The 17,620-nt window shown below is 43.9% G+C and overlaps 1 protein-coding gene across 1 annotated transcript; it reads left to right on the top strand.

Moving 5' to 3' along the window:
* Window positions 1-9,773: 9,773 nt before the first annotated feature.
* OTUD6A (OTU deubiquitinase 6A) lies at window positions 9,774-10,658 on the top strand. Its single transcript, XM_066357530.1, has one exon. It carries the CDS (start codon window positions 9,774-9,776, stop codon window positions 10,656-10,658), a length of 885 nt encoding a protein of 294 aa, XP_066213627.1.
* Window positions 10,659-17,620: the final 6,962 nt, after the last annotated feature.

Genomic DNA, 17,620 nt, shown 5'->3' with positions numbered 1-17,620 from the left:
TTTTATATGACCATTACCATCATGCTATGAAAATCCAAAAGATGCTTCTTTCAAGATCAGCATAATAATTTTATAAAATTATCATTGCATTAATTCATTTTTTAAAGATTTTTTTAATTCATTATAGAGAAGGGAGAGAGGGGGGGGAGGAGCAGGAAGCATCAACTCCCCATATGTGCCTTGACCAGGCAAGCCCAGGGTTTTGAACTGCAACCTCAGCGTTTCCAGGTTGATGCTTTATCCACTGTGCCACCACAGGTCAGGCTAATTCATTTTAATCCATGGTATTTAATCTCTTTCAAAGATACAAATGACAGTAAGGGAAGGTGTGAAGTATTTCTGTTTATCTAAAATAAGATAACGGAGCCCTAGCCAGGTAGTTCAGTTGTTTGGAGTATCACTCCAGTGTGACAGTGTTGTGGGTTCAATCCCCAGTCAGGGCACACACAGGAATCAACTAGAGAGTGCATGGGTAAGTGGAATAACAAATTGGTGTTTCTCTCTCTCTCTCTCTCTCTCTCTCTCTCTCTCTCTCTCTCTCTCTCTTTATCTATCTATCTATCTATCTATCTTTCAAATAAATAAAAAATTAAAATTAAAAAATAAGATGAGGAAAGATGGAATAGATGTACTTTGTCCTGTTCCTCTTGTTATTGCAACTAAAAACCCTGGACATTATATATAAAACAAACCTAAGAAGACTCTGACAAAGAGAAGAAGGCAGACCACCTAGGTTCTCAGGATGGGAGGAATAAAATGAATTTTCTTTTTTCTTCCTACCCAGACTTGGAGCTGAATAAGTAAGTCAGCAACCCCGATACTCCAACAAGCACAAACTAAAAGAGCCCCGAGCAAAGCCTGCTCTTTCTAGCCAAAGGACTAGGAAGAGATCAACCTAGCAAGACAGAAAATCTTTAGATAATAACCACTCAACTCCAACCTAAACCAGAGAAAAAAGTATGGCCCTGTTCTCATTCACTAGCAAAGGCTAAGGGAGGGAGGGTGTCAGAGAAAACCAAGTACAGAAAAGGAACTTGCATTCCCACTGGCAGGATAACAAAACCCATGCAAACACTGTTAGTAGAGACAATGTGAGGAACCTAGAATTCCACCCCCACCTGATAGTAATGAGGTGCCCCCTCCCTCTCCCTGAGGTGATATCAGAGAATACCGAGTGGAGAGTCAGGACTTTCACCACCACCCAAAGTTAAAGAGGCAACCTCCTGTCTCAAGAGAAAGAGAAGGCAGGAAGAAAGGAAGCAGTAACAACACTCGGACACCCCAACCTTTCCCAGGAAGGGAGCTATCAAGAAAGGCCCGGTGTGAAGCAGAAACCCTCAACTGTGCCCAGCAGTAATGAGGAGTCCCCTTTTGGATCAATGGAGTCCACATGAAAAACCTAAACTTCTACCTGTGGCTATAATAATGTGACACTGTTGTTCCCTGCTGATGACAGTGTCATAGGAAGCCAGCTAAAATAGATGGTTTAAATGATATTCAGAGTCTCATTACTCAATATCCCAAATATCCAGGTTTTAATCAAATATAACTCAAGGAGCAGGAAGATCTCAAACTGCATGATAATATATAGATAGATAGATGTCCAAACCAAAATGACAGAGATGTCAGAATTATCTGACACAGATTTGTAAAGGGATCACTATAAAAATGCTTCAGCAAGAAACAAACATGCTTAAAACAACTGGAAAGAAAAACCAAAAAACAGAATTTCAGCAAATAATTAGAAAGAGAAAATTACAGAAAAGAGATAGAATAAAGACCTAAATGGAAATTTAAGAACCAAAATTTAATAAGTAAAAAAAAAAATGTTTTAAATGCTCAGTGGATAAGCTAAGCAGAATGGAAGAAACAGAAAAAAAGAATCAGTGAACTTAAAGACAGAACATTAAAAATTACTCCTTCTGAACAACAGAAAGAAAATAGGCAAAAAAAAAGAAAAAGAAAATGAATCAGGAAAATGAGAAGACAAGCCACAGACTGGCAGAAAATAATTGCAAAACACAGATCTGATAAAAGACTATTATTCAAAATATTAAAACACTCTTAAAACTCAACAATAAGAAAATGAACAACCAATTTTAAAATAGTCAAAAGACTTAAACAGACACTTCTGCAAAGAAGTTATGCAAAGAACAAGTAAGAATATGAAAAGATATTTCATATGTTATTAGCAAATTGTAAATTATAATAACAAGATAATACTATATACCTATTAGAAAGGACAAAATACAAAACACTGACAACACTCAAATACTGGCAAGAATATGGAGCAACAAGAACTCTGCTTCACTGCCGATGGAAACACAGAATGGTACAGCCACATTGGAAGACAGTTTTGCAGTTTCATACAAAATTAAACATCCTTTTTTTTTTTTTTTTTTTTTTTTGTATTTTTCTGAAGTTGGAAACAGGGAGGCAATCAGACTCCCGCATGTGCCCAACCGGGATCCACCTGGCATGCCCACCAGGGGGCGATGCTCTGCCCATCTGGGGTGTTGCTCTGTTGCAACCAGAGCCATTCTAGCACCTGAGGCAGAGGCCATGGAGCCATCCTCAGCGCCCGGGCCAACTTTGCTCCAATGGAGCCTTGGCTGCGGGAGGGGAAGAGAGAGAGAGACAGAGAGGAAGGAGGGGGGGGTGGAGAAGCAGATGGGCGCTTCTCCTATGTGCCCTGCCGGGAATCGAACCCGGGACTCCCACACGCCAGGCCAATGCTCTACCACTGAGCCAACCGGCCAGGGCCAAACATCCTCTTACCATACAATCCTGGAACTACACTCTTTGCTATTTACCCAAATGAAATGAAAACTTATGTCCCCCAAAACACCTGCACACAAGGGTTATGGCAGCTTTATTGATAATTGCCAAAACTTGGAAAGCAATCAAGATGTCCTCAGTGAGAAAATGGGTAAACCGTGGTACATTAAGATGAAAGAATAATACACATTGTTAAAAAGAAATGAGCTATTAAGCCGTGAAGACAAATGGAGGAAATTTAAATACATATGGCTCATTCTAAGAAGCTAAACTGAAAAGAGTACAGTCCATATGATTCCAACTCTATGATATTCTGAAAAAGGCGAAACTATGGAGACAGTAAAAGGACCAGTGGTTGCCAAGGGTTAGAGGAGAAGGAGGGATGATGTGGAACACAGAGGATTTTTAGGGCAGTAAAACTATTCTGAAGCGCCTGACCAGGTGGTGGCACCGTAGATAGAACGTCAGACTGGGATGCGGAGAACCCAGGTTCGAGACCCCGAGGTCGCCAGCTTGAGCACGGGCTCATCTGGTTTGAGCAAAGCTCGCCAGCTTGGACCCAAGGTCGCTGGCTTGAGCAAGGGGTTACTCGGTCTGCTGAAGGCCCACGGTCAAGGCACATATGAGAAAGCAATCAATGAACAACTAAGGTGTCGCAACGAAAAACTGATGATTGATGCTTCTCATCTCAGGCCGTTCCTGTCTGTCTGTCCCTATCTATCCCTCTCTCTGACTCTCGCTCTGTCTCTGTTAAAAAAAAAAAAAAAAAAAAAAAACCACTATTCTGTAGATATTATAATGGTGGATATATATTATTATACATTTGTCCAAACATACAGAACGTACAATGCCAAGAGTGAACTTGAATGTAAACTATGAGCTTTGGGTGGTAGTGATGTGTCAATACAGTTTCATCAACTGTAACAAATGTATGCCAATCTGGTGCAGGATGTTGATGGTGGGAGAGGCTGTGCTTGTGTGGAGACAGGGGTATATGGAAACACTATGTACTTTCCATTCAATTTTGCTGTGAACCTAAAACTGCTCTAAAAAATAAAGTCTAAGATACATTTTTTAAATGACATTAAAACACCTTCTTACACCCCACACAAGAATAAAACTCAAAATGGATTAAAGACTTAAATGCAAGACTCAAAACCATAAAACTTTTAGAATAAAACACAGGCAGTAAGCTCTCTATAATATTATTTTAAGTGAGAAGAAGGGAGATAGAGAGAAGGACTCCTGCACGCACCCCAACCAGGATTCACCCGGCAACCCCTGTCTGGGGCCAATGCTCGAATCAACCAAACTATCCTCAGCGCCTGGGGCTGACGCTCGAACATATCAAGCCACTGCCACTGAGAGGGGAAGAGACAGAGATAGGGAAGAGAGAGGGAAAGAGAAGCACTCACTTCTCATGTGTGTCCTGACTGGGATCAAACCTGAGGCATCGGGACACCATGCCAATATGCTATCCACTGAGTCAACCAAGCAGTACCTGTCATCTTTCTTAGAAATGTTTTTTCTGATATATCTCTTCAGGCAAGGGAAACAAAAGAAAAAAATAACAAATGGGACTACAGTAAATTACATAACATTTTTGCACAGCAAAGGAAACCATCAGCAAAATGCAAGGACAACCCACTGAATGGGAGAACATATTTTCCAATATACATCTGATAATGGGTTAATATCCAAAATTATAAAGAACTCATACAACTCAATACCAAAAATCAATCCAATTAAAAACTGGGCAAAAGATGTGAATATACTTTTCTCCAAAGAGGACATACAGATGGCCAAAAGACAAATGAAAAGATGCCCAATGTCACTAATCATCAGAGAAATGCAAGTTAAAACCACAATGAGGTGCCACTTCATACCTGTCAGAATGGCTATCACTAATAAATTAACAAACAACAGTGTTGGCAAGAATGTGGAGAAAAGGGAATCCTCATGCACTGTTGTTGAGAATGCAGATTGGTGCCGCCACTGTAGAAAGCAGTATGGAGTTATGTCAGAAAATTAAAAGTAGAACTGCCTTATGACCCAGCAATTTCACTTCTAGGAATATGTATTCAAAGAAACCTGAAACACTAATTTGAAGGAATATATGTACCCCTACGTTCACTGCAGCATTGTTTATAATAGCCAAGATCTGGAAGCGGCCCACGTGTCCAATAATATATATGAGTGAATAAAAAAGCTATGATACATTTACACAATGGAACAATACACAGCCATAAATAGAAGGAAATCTTACCTTTTGTGACAGGTGGAGATGAAATGAGCTAAGTGAAATGAGCCAGTCAGAGAAAGACAAAGACCATATGATTTCATTCATATGTGGAATCTAAGGAAAAAAATAAACTAACAAAGTGGAGACATGTTCACAGATACAGAGAACAGACTGACAGCTGTCAGAGGGGAAGGTATTGGGAGATGGGTGAGAAGGGTGAAAGGATTAAGCAAAGGGGAGAAAAAGAAAGACTCATGGACACAGACAACAGTAAGGTGGTTGCCAGAGGGAAAGAGTTCTTGGGGGAGGTAGAAGAGAGTTAAGGGGGGATAAATGGTGATGGAAGGAGACTTGACTTGGGGTGGTGAGCACACAGCACAATATACAGATGATGTGTTGTAGAATTATATACCTGAAATCTATATAATTTTATTAACCAATGTCACCCCAATAAATTCAACTAAAAATGGAAATATATCCATAAAGATTGAGTTAACCAAATATTTTTATTCAAATTAGCTTACTAAGAGTATTTTCTAACCTATAGCCCCAGGAAGAAACTGAGAGAAATAGTAAGTCAGTTAAGCAAAGTCATCGAATACATGATAAACATACAAAAGTTAACTGTATTTCCATATACTAGAATGAACATGTAGACAACAAAATTAAAAATATAATTCATTGCCGCTTGACCAGGAGGTTGCGCAGTAGATAGAGCATCTGACTGGAACACAAAGGACCCAGGTTCAAACCCCAAGGTCGCCGGCTTGAGTGCGGGCTTATCAGCTTGAGTGTGGGGTTGCTGGCTGAAGCGTAGGATCATAGACATGACCCCATGGTCGCTGGCTTGAGCAAGGGGTCACTTGCTCTGCTGTAGACCCCTGGTTAAGGCACGTATGAGAAAGCAATTGAACAACTAAGGAGCCGCGATGAAGAATTGATGCTTCTCATCTCTCTCCCTTCCTGTTTCTCTCTCTCAAAATAAATAAATAAATAAATAAATAAAACCATTTACAGTCACCAAAAAAAAAAAAAAAAAAAAAAAAGCACCCTGAAATGCTTAAGTGTAAAGCAAACAAAATATGTACCAAAGTTATATGCTGGGAAATTATAAAACAGTCATGAAAGAAAACAGTGGAAACCTAAATAAATGGTGATACATACCAAAGTGTCCATTCTCCCCAAATTGATATATGGTTTTAACACAATTCCTATGAAAATCCCAGCAAGATTTTTTTGTAGATATAAACAAGATTATTCGAGAATTTATAGGAAAAAATACAAGGAAATTAGAATAGCTAAAACAATTTTAAAAAAGAAGAATAAAATTGAAAGAAAGGATATACCTAACTTCAAGACTTATTACAAAGTTACAGTAATTGAGATTATTGCGTTGGTGGAACAATAGACAGATAGATCTATGAAACAGAATAAAGAACACAAATATATCCAACAGATTTTTTTTTTTTTTTTGTATTTTTCTGAAGCTGGAAACAGGGAGAGACAGTCAGATAGACTCCCGCATGCGCCCAACCGGGATCCACCCGGCATGCCCACCAGGGGGCGACGCTCTGCCCACCAGGAGGCGATGCTCTGCCCCTCCGGGGCGTCGCACTGTTGCGACCAGAGCCACTCCAGCGCCTGGGGCAGAGGCCGAGGAGCCATCCCCAGCGCCCGGCCCATCTTTGTTCCAATGGAGCCTCGGCTGCGGGAGGGGAAGAGAGAGACAGAGAGGAAGGAGAGAGGGAGGGGTGGAGAAGCAGATGGGCGCTTCTCCTGTGTGCCCTGGCCGGGAATCGAACCCGGGACTTCTGCACGCCAGGCCGACGCTCTACCACTGAGCAAACCGGCCAGGGCCCCCAACAGATTTTTGACAAAAGTGCAAAACCAATTCAATGCAAGAAGCATAGCCTTTCCAACAAGCATAAAAACTGAACTCTGACCTAACCTCAAACCTTACATAAAAAATAAGCACAAAATAAATCACAGATTAAATTTAAAACCTAATGCTATAATTTTTTTAGTAAAAACTGGGGCTTTTGAGATCTAGTATTAGACCAGCAATTTTCAACTTGTGTGCCAGGGCACATTGCCACAGAGTCACACTGGTATGCTGCAAGAATTTTTAAAACATGCACTACCTGACAATTTAGTCGGAGGTACTGACCTCTTTGCCCTTGGATTGTCAAATTAAAAAACGACAACAGCCAGTACAACAGTAGCCATCTGGTGTGAATGAATCAAAACTATATCTATTTTTTGTCAGACTGGCAAAAAACATAATATATATTTTGGTGTGCTGCAGAATTCTCTGATAAACACCACATAACGAGATAAAAAGACAAGTTACAGTGTGGGAGAAAATATTTGCAAACCACACATCCAACGAAACAACTAATATCTATCTACAATATATATATATATTTTTTTAAAAACTCTCAAAACAACAGTGAAAAGCAGTCCAATTATAAAATGGGCAAATGACTTAAATGTTTTACCTAAGAAGATATGGCACAGGTGGCAAATGAGCATATGAAAAGATGAACATGATTAGCCACTAGGGAAATGCAAATTAAAACAGTGAGTTGTCATTACACATGTATCAGAATGGCTTTTTTTTTTTTAATTTTGACAATATAAAATTCTGATGAGGATGCAGAGAAACTGGATCCCTCTTACTCTGCCAGTGAGGATGTACAGTGTCACAGCCACTCTGGAAAATAGTTTCTTTTTTTCTTTTTTAGGAAAATAGTTTCTTTAAAAAGTAAACATATACTTATAACATGATCCAGCAATTGCACTCTTGGGCATTTTTCCCTAGAGAAATGAAGACTTACAATCACACATAAACCTGTATATGGATGTTTATAGCAGGTTTATTCATAATAACCCCAAACCGGAAACAACCCAGATGTTCTTCAACAGGTGAATGGTTAAACAAACTACAATAAATCAATATCACAGAATACTACTTAGCAATAAAAAAGGAATGCAATTTTGATATAGGCAACAACTTGAAAAAATGACCACTTTTTTCATTTGTAATAAGGGGGAGGTTGTCTCAAGAGCCTTCCCATCTGGGAATTCAAGATACAGATGAGCAGGGTAGGACAGGATGAGAGCATATTTTCAAAAGTTTAGGGCTTTTTATTATTATTTTTTCTCTAGTGAGAAGCGGGGAGGCAGAAAGTCAGACTCCCGCAACTGGAGCCATTCCAGCGCCTTAGGCGGAGGCCATGGAGCCATCCTCTGTGCCCAGGCCAACTTTGCTCCAGTGGAGCCCTGGCTGCGGAAGGGGAAGAGACAGAGAGAAAAGAGAGGGGGAGGGGTGGAGAAGCAGATGGGCGCTTCTCCTGTGTGCCCTGGCCGGGAATCCAAACCGGGACTCCTGCACGCCAGGCCGACGCTCTACCACTGAGCCAACTGGTCGGGGCTTAGGGCTTTTTAAATGGTAATTTATTACTTTTTTTTAGAACTTTAGAGACTCAAAATAATCATAAATAAGCACTTCCTAGGCATTCTAGGGAGCTCATTTTGGAAGGTGAGAATCAGAAGAAAGGAGTTTAGGGAAGCCAAGAGGTCTTCGTAGTTTTAGTGAACGACTTGAAGGAGAGAGGCTGTTGCCTTTTTACACTGACACAGGACAGGATGAATTTGAGACTCAAACTGAAAGGATTCTGTGTTCCCAGAAACACAAGGAAATGCCTTTGTTCTAATACACAAAATTGTTCACGAATCAAGGGATCTGAAAAACTGGAAAAAGCCACATTGCCTCCTCAACATTACGAGTAATGGGAAATCCAGTGTCAGGGCATATGCAGCTGGTGGTATAGCATTGTCATGTTATTCTCAAATACAACCAGTGTCTCCACTGTGTTCAGGCTTGGAAATGAAGTAGGGTGTAAGAGTCAATGAAAAATTCTACAAGCACAATTGCTGCATGTAACATGCAAAGGCAGAATTGCTGGACATAATCGGCCAAGGCCGAATCACTGCACATAAGGTGCAAAACCAGAATTGCTAGACACAAGGCACAAAAGCGGAATCGCTGGACATAATCGGCAAAGGCCGAATCGCTACACATAAGGTGCAAAAGCGGAATCGCTGGACATAATCGGCAAAGGCCGAATCGCTACACATAAGGTGCAAAAGCGGAATCGCTGGACATAATCGGCAAAGGCCGAATCGCTACACATAAGGTGCAAAAGCGGAATCGCTGGACATAATCGGCAAAGGCCGAATCGCTACACATAAGGTGCAAAAGCGAAATCGCTGGACATAATCCGCAAAGGCCGAATCGCTACACATAAGGTGCAAAAGCGGAATCGCTGGACATAATCGGCAAAGGCTGAATCGCTACACATAAGGTGCAAAAGCAGAATCGCTGGACATAATCGGCAAAGGCGGATTAGGCACATAACGGCCTAAGGCATGATCTCACAGGGCGAGATTTGAATCCTGCTGACCCGGAAATAGATGTTGCTACTACCGGGGCCCTTGGGGGTGTGTTTAAGGTCTCCCAACAGCCAATCGTAGGGTCAGGCGTGGCCACGGGGAGACAGTGGCCAATGGCAGAGAAGACTATTAATTAGGGGAGGGCGACCAGAGCTTGAAATCCTCGAGAGCGCGGCGGCTCGGGGCGGTTGAGGAGCTAACGGTCGGGTTGGACGGTTGGTCCGAACCGTAGCGGGTAACTGCGTCACCAGCGACTGAGGCACCAGCGAACCGTGGTTCTCTCCGGCCTTGAAACGCCATGGAGGAGCTGCAGCGCGAGCATCAGCGGGTGGAACGCCGCCATCAGCGCGAGAAAAAAGAGCTTGAGGACCGCATCCAGGTCATGAAGAGCTCGGTCCCCAAGGGCGACAAGAAGAAAAAAAAGCAGATGCTCCTTGACGTGGCCCGCCTGGAGGCCGAGATGGAGCAGAGGCACCAGCAGGAGCTGGAGAAGTTCGAGGAGGTTTTGCCGAAGAGTGCCTGGCAGCGAGGCTTCGAAGCCATCGCGAAAGGGCTGGCTAAGATGAATCTGGAGAACCAGCCTCCTCCTCACCACTCGAAGGTACAGAAGAGGCGCGAAAGGAGGGCGGCGCTCGAGAGGGAGCGCCAGAAGGCCGCCGACGCCGAGACGCAGTACCTGGCCAGCTACCGCCGCGAGGAGGAGGAGAAGCTCGCCGCCATCCTCGAGCCCAGAAACCTGGAGATGAGGCATGTGCCGCCCGACTGCCACTGCCTGTACCGCGCCATCCAAGACCAGCTGCCATCCTCCGTGACCCTGGAGAGCCTGCGGAGACTCACCGCCAGGTACCTGCGGCAGCACGTCCAGGAGTTGCTGCCGTTCTTCAGGGACCCCAAAACCGGCAACGCCCACAGCCGCAACGACTTCCTGGGCTACTGCGACGACATCGTGCACAGCACGTCTTGGGGAGGCCAGATGGAGCTGAGGGCCCTGTCGCACGTCCTGCAGAGCCCCATCGAGGTGATCCAGACGGAGTCGCCCGTGCTCGTCGTCGGGGAGGAGTACAGCAGCAAGCCGCTGACCCTGGTCTACGTGCGCTACGCCTCCAGCTTCGGTGACCACTACAACTCCGTGACGCCGCTGGAAGCCGGAGCCGTCGGGGGAGCCACTGCGCGGTTCTTCTAGGCCGGCGTCGTGCCGCCGGCTCTCCTCAGTAAGCTGTACGTTTACCTTTGGCTTTCTCTGGGGTTCCTGTGTTTGTTTTATTCAAGAGTTAACAACCCACCCACCCTGCTTTCCTATCTAGCCATTCTTCCTCCTCTCTTTCCTTGGTTGCTTTGTTCACGGGGTGGGGGGGAGGGGAAGTCAGTTTGAAAAGTGACAACCATATCTTGTCTTTCAGGGTCTTCGTCTCCTTTGCCGTTGAAATTTTACAAATAATCTCAAGATGAAAATGGAAATTTGGTTTAATGTGGTAACTTGGAAAAATATCATTTTACTTTGGAAATCTTCAGGCTGTCTATTCCAAATGCTTTGTGAATGATATTTGCCTATTTCTTTGGGGGGAAAAAAATGTATCATTGGCTGGTTTTGGTTTCTTTTTACTTAAGCTTGGTTGCTCAGGAGACAACAGTTTTTTACTATTGGTATGAAGTGTGAAAGATCTGAACTTAGTAAATTTTATTAATTCTTAGAGATAGAAAAGTTTAAAACGAATCTTAAGTGTATTCAAGTAGTTGATCCAGTTTGTATATCTACAATTGCAATGAGGCAAAAATGTGATATACTTTTGTTAATATTTGAGACTTGTTGATATTTTAATCACATGTTTTTGTACATGCCAAATGTTCTAGAATAAGAGCTATGGAATTTGTTTTAAAAATAAAAGCAGTTTAAAAAAATACTTGGTTCTCTATTTTTGTGTAGATGATTTAATTCATAAAGAGTTCGTACCTCAGAATCTACGAATCCTGGAGGTTTAGGGAACAGGAGTGGGGGAGACAGAAAAATTTTTTTGGGAAGAGGAATGAGTTTGGGTTCCTGGTGGTGGTCTGGTATGCAGTGTTTCCCAGGGAAGGATTTAGGAAGGAACTTTATCTTGAGGTCGTCCTGAGTTGATGTTTTTCACTCCGTGGAAAACATCACGAAATGGTTTCACTTGAGGGTGTTCTAATTAGTGTTAATTAGTGTGCATGAAAGAGTACTCCTATTTCCAAAAACCCTCCAGTCCTAGGCATTTCGGGAGGGAAAGAAGTGCCACCAGTTTATTGGAGGAGGGGTTCCCAAAATACAAATCTGGAAATCCTACCAGAGAAATCCTTGTGTAAATGTGTGTATCAGATAAGCTCAGGTAACCAGTTAGCTGGGACGAGGAGGTCCCCAAGAAAACCAGGCATTTGTGAAAGACCCTTTCCTGGGGAAGGAGGAATAAGCCAGGAAGGGAGGCATAATCCACAGAAGGGTGCTTGGCTGGGAAGGAGAATGAAAACTAAGGACAGGCCTGACCTGTGGCGGAGCAGTACATAAAGCGTCAATCTGGAATGCTGAGGTTGCTGGTTCAAAGCCCGGGGATTGCCTGGTCAAGGCACATATGGGAGTTGATGCTTCCAGCTCCTCGCCCCTTTTCCCTCTCTCTCTCCATCTCTCTCTCTCCCCCTCTAATGAATAAATATAGTCTTAAAATTTTTTAAATAATAAAAAATAAAAAACTGGGGACAGGGTCAGCCAAGGAGAATAAATAGGACATGACAGGGGAGGAGAAAAGGTTGGGGTGAAGAAGGAGCACAGGCTGGGGGGGGGATGGGTAGGAAACTAGGCACAAGTGGTGAAGAGAATCTGGCGAAAAGAGGGGACATGAATGGGGTGAGGGACATAAACGGGTGAAGGAGGCACAGGCTGCAGAAGGTCTGTGTGGTGCAGAAGGAGAAGGGAGCCTGGCTGGCACAAGGGAGATGTCTACAGGAAGGTCCTGCTGGGAAACGGGGCCTGGATGGGAATGGGGGTCTCAGGTGGGCAAATGGGGCCAGGCAGGGAAAGCATGCTTGTCTGCAGAATGGATTTGGCAGGGCAAGGAGGAATATCTTGAGGAAGAAGGAGCAGGCAGATAATGGGGACAAGACTAGTGGAGTGAACGAGGCCTAGTCGAGTGTAGGGGACAATGGATGAGAAAGGGGCCCTTCACTGTTAAAGGGGAAAACACCTGGGGAAAAGGACTTGGCCAGGGGAGGAGATGAGCAGGGAAAGTCAAGCTAAACTTGGAAGGACATCGGCTGGAGGAGGGGCCCGGACAGACTTGATAGGGAGGCACAAGCTGAAAGTTGGAGACTGGCTGGGATGGGGGCCTTAGGGGTGAAAACATCGTGGCAGGGGCAGCTGGCCTGAGTATGTAAGGGCTCTGGCAGGACAGTGGGGTCTGAGAGGGAGGGCCAGACTGAGAAAGAAATCGAGCAGTGACAGAGGTTTGAATGCCAAGAAAGGATGACCTAGGCTGGTCACAGAATAATGGGCAGGTGAATGGACCTGGCCGGGATAGGGGGCCTGGCAGGTAGAGAGGTCCTGCTAAAGTGAGGATCCTGCCTGGGAATGGGCATGTGCCCTGACAGATATCCTGGCTGGTGGGGAGGGGCTCAAGCTTGAGGAGAGAGACCTAGCTGAGGAGGGACACAAAAAAGGCATGGGGGGAGGTCTTGCTGAGGGGGGAGGTTCTTGCTGAGGAGGGAGAGGGAGTGAGTTAGAAAAGGCTTGGCTGAGGAAGGAAGGCACACTGGTTGAAGAAGGGGGCTTTCTGGGAGAAGGAGGCCTGCCCAGGTAAAGCAACAAACTGAGGGAAAAGCTATGTGAGTCCTGCATGAAGAGCCCAGCGGGAGCACCCTCTGGCTGGGGAAGAGTTCCTAGCTGGACAAGGGGAAGTGGCTTAGCACGGGGGCACAGAGTGACAGGGTCCTGGTGGGGAAAGACCACCTGTCTTGGAGGGGCCTGTACAAGTCATGGAGAGCTGAGAGGCAGGTGTTTGGCTGGGGAAGGAGGCAGCTACACAAAGCCAGTGGAGGGGCAGCCCCTTGGGAAAGCAGTCCTGCTGAAATGGGGAAAGCCCGGGCACAAACCCCGGCTGTGGAAAAGAGGACCTTTCTGGGAAAGGCACCATGTGGGCAAGGAGACAGAGCTGCAAAGGGCCCTGGCCTGGAAGGGTAGCTTGGCTTAGGAGGTTGTCAGCAGGGTGTCAGGGTGGGTAACCAGCCTGGCTGGGTGAGAGGCTCGTGGGGGGGGGCAAGGGTCCTGGGGGGGAACGGGGCAGGCTGCAGTTGAGGCCTGCCTGGGGGGGGGAAGGTGGTTGAGGCCTGACTGGATGGGGGAGGAGGCGAGGGAAACAAGATGGTAAGGAGGCCCTGCTGAGGCACAGGGTGTAAACCGGCCAGATAAGCAGTTACAGGCCAGAGAGGTGGACACAGGCAAGTAAGATGACACTCAGAAAGGGGCCAATCTACAATAGGGAACCCACACGTGTCAATAATTATACTAAATGTAAACGGATTAAACTCACCAATAAAAAGGCACAGAGTAGAAGAATGGATTAAAAAAGAAAATCCATCTGTATGCTGCCTACAAGAAACTCATCTAAGCAAAAAGGATAAAAGCAAATTCAAAGTGAAATGCTGGAAAAAAATACTCCAAGCAAATAACATGCAAAAAAAAGCAGGCATAGCAATACTCATATCTGATAGCAAAAGTATTTAGAGACAAAAATGGTCATTTCATAATGATTAAGGGGACGTTGAATCAAGAAGACATAACAGAAGGTCAGAGAAATGGCACCGTAAGGAGCGATACCGATAAATCTCCCCCAAAATTCAACAAGATATTCAACCAGAGACAGAAAAATCTATCCTTGGAGCCTCCAGAAGTTCCAAACTAAATGCAAAGGTATGGTTGAGCGAAAAATTGACTAAATATATAATCAACCCCGAAGGAAATAAGGAGGAAGAAACACTCTGCCTTCCTCACTAACCTACATAAGGGCTGGTTCACTGGGAACTAAGAGTATAGGAACTAAGGCGGGCATAGGGTGTGAATAGAACAAGACTGTGGCACAAATGTCTGAACCAGGCTGTGGCACGGACATCCAAGCCTAGGAAAAACTGTGCTTGTGGCAACCCAGTCAACACAAGCTAATGCTCGCACCAAACCCAGACAAAAAAAGGCACTTGGGACAGCCATCCGCCCCAATCTCCTGGTTGGCGAGCACAGATAGTGGGCGAGAGGTTCCTCCTATAGCCCCGGGAGTGGACGCTTGTGTTACCAGACAGAGGGGCAGGGTCAGAGGCCTTTCTGTGGGCCGAAACCAGAGTCTCAGGGTTGCCCCTGAGCCCCGAAAAGCAGCGCATGGGGAGTGAGTGGGAGTGAAATTCCCTACACTCAAACTTTTCTGTGCGGGCAGGGTGCCTTACTCGGAGTGAGAGGCAGCCGGCCTGATATCCTGGTCAGCCAGCGTGGATAGTGGGCGAGAGATTCTTCCTAGAGCCCTGGGAGTGGGCGCCTGTGTTACCAGACAGAGGGGCAGAGTCAGAGGCCTTTGTGTGGGCCGAAAGCAGAATCCCAGGGTTGCCCCTGTGCCCTGAAAAAGCGGCACACAGGGAGGGAGCGGGAGCGACATTCCCTATGCTCGAACTTTTCTGTGCGGGTGGAGCACCTCACCGGGAAGGAGGTCAGCAGCAGATAGTGGACGAGAGATTCCCCTGGGAGTGGGCGCCCGTGTTCCCTGACAGAGGGGCAGTCAGAGGTCTTTGTGTGGGCCGAAGCCCCGCCTGATTATACTAGCGGCTCTGACTGATTGAGCCTTACCCAGAGCCCTGTGCTAAGTGGGAATAGAGTAGGGATTTGCCAGCTCTTTGAGCCTCTTACTCTCCAGGCAGAGGCAGCAGCAACCCCATAGCTGGATCATCAGGCTACTAATTCAGAAAGGAAAGACTAGGAAAGAGGCTCCAGGAATACAGACTCTCTCATTGGCAGAGCCTGCAAATGCTAATGAGCCTCTACTGCCAACGAGACTGAAGCCTAATATATGACATCGCCATAGAGACTTATCAACTGCAAACTTCTACCTAAGCGTGCCACAGGGGCAGATCCCAGGGTACAGAGTCACAGACCAGGAAGAGGGAGAGAAAAGAAAAAGCAAGAAGATAACCTCTCAAAATCAAGAATAATCCGCAGACTTTATAACCTATCCCATTTTATTATATTTGTTCATTTGTTTCTCTTATCTTCTTGTCTTGATTATTTTCTTCCTCTTCCAATTTGGTCGTTTAATTCTCTGCTGATCTTACTCTCTCCTTTCCTTGAACTACACTACCCATAAGTGTTACATCTCCCATTATCTTTTCTTTCTTCTTCCTTTCTCTCTATGAGGGTTGTACTCTAAAACCCTTAACTCTCTCTCTCTCTCTCCTTTTATTCTTTTTTCTTCTTTTTGTGTTTTCCTCTTTCTTTTTTTTTTCTCCCTCTATATTAGTTTCTTCTTTTCTCCTTTACTTTTCCTCTCATTCAATCCTCAATCACAAACAAATTACTTTATCTGGGACTCAAATTTTTCTTTGTGGCGCTTTGAGGGGGGGGGTTATTTTGCTTTTCTAACTCACTAGCAGTGCTCCCAACCCTGGCTCTCCATTTTCTCTAGTTCTTCTCCACTAAATACAATAGTAATTTTTTTAAATTTTTCCCCCTTTTTCCCTCTTATTTCTCTCATCATATCTCTTAGTCAACCATTACCTAAAAGCAAATCATTTTATTCTTGATCCAAATTTTTTCCTTTTTGGCATTTTGTGGGTCCATACCCCCTTTTTTGCCCCTTTATCACCTCTCCCCAACTCAGGCCCTCCATTATAGGTAGTTTTTGTTCTATTTAGCACAATATAATTCACAGCTTACCATAAGATTTTCTCAAGAAGAAGGTGAGAGGAGAGGAGAGGAAACAAAAGGGGGGAATAATAATTTTTTTATTTATTCTTTTTTATTTTTATTTTTTTAACTTTTAATTATTTATTAATTCTCATTAATACTATCAACAAAACCACCCTCAGATGCCATTAAGGAAAAAGAAATCGAATATCATGGATACAAAAGACAGAGAGGTAGCACAGATAGATGAGGAAAAATCTAGGGAGAAAAAATTTAATATATTGGAAACCTTGGAGTTAAATGACAGAGAATTTAAAATAGAAATCCTAAAAATACTCAGAGATATACAAGAAAACACAGAAAGGCAATTTAGGGAGCTCAGAAAACAACTCAATGAACACAAAGAATATATTACCAAGGAAATTGAAACTATAAAAACAAATCAAACAGAGATGAAAAACTCAATTCACAAGATGAAAAATGAGGTAACAAGCTTAGCTAATAAAACAGGCCAGATAGAAGGTAGGATTAGTGAAATAGAAGACAAGCAACTTGAGGCACAACAGAGAGAAGAAGAAAGAGACTCAAAAATTAAAAAAAAAAAAATGAGAAAGCCCTACAGGAATTGTCTGACTCCATCAAAAAGAATAACATAAGAATAATATGTATATCAGAGGGAGAAGAGAGAGAAAATGGAATGGAGAACATATTCAAACAAATAATAGATGAGAACTTCCCAAGCCTGTGGAAAGAACTAAAGCCTCAAATTCAAGAAGGAAACAGAACTCTGAGTTTTCTTAACCCCAACAAACCTACTCCAAGGCACATCATAATGAAATTGGCACAAACCAATGACAAAGAAACAATTCTCAAGGCAGCCAGGAAAAAGAAAAATACAACATATAAAGAAAGGTCTATTAGATTATCATCAGATTTCTCAATAGAAACTCTACAAGCTAGAAGAGAGTAAACCCCAATATTTAAAGTCCTGAAAGATAGGAACTTTCAGCCACAAATACTAACCCATCAAAGCTATCCTTCAAATATGAAGGAGAAATAAAAACATTCACAGATACAGAAAAGATGAGGGAATTTATCATCAGAAAACCCCCACTCCAGGAATTACTAAAGGGGATTTTCCAACCAGATACAAAGAACAAAACAAAACAAAACCACAAATAAAAGCTCCACGAAGAACACAATAAAACCAAATTTAAACTCTGACAACAACAACAAAAAAAGGGGTGGAGAGGACG

This window comes from Saccopteryx leptura, chromosome X (assembly GCF_036850995.1).
Source record: "Saccopteryx leptura isolate mSacLep1 chromosome X, mSacLep1_pri_phased_curated, whole genome shotgun sequence".
Taxonomy (NCBI): domain Eukaryota; kingdom Metazoa; phylum Chordata; class Mammalia; order Chiroptera; family Emballonuridae; genus Saccopteryx; species Saccopteryx leptura.
The sequence above is the reverse complement of the archived record's forward strand: the minus strand, read 5'-3'. Positions and strand labels throughout refer to the sequence as shown.

What these genes read in the sequence shown, in the direction of transcription:
- OTUD6A (XM_066357530.1), top strand. Translation starts at nt 9,774, where the DNA reads ATGGAGGAGCTGCAGCGCGAGCATCAGCGGGTGGAACGCCGCCATCAG.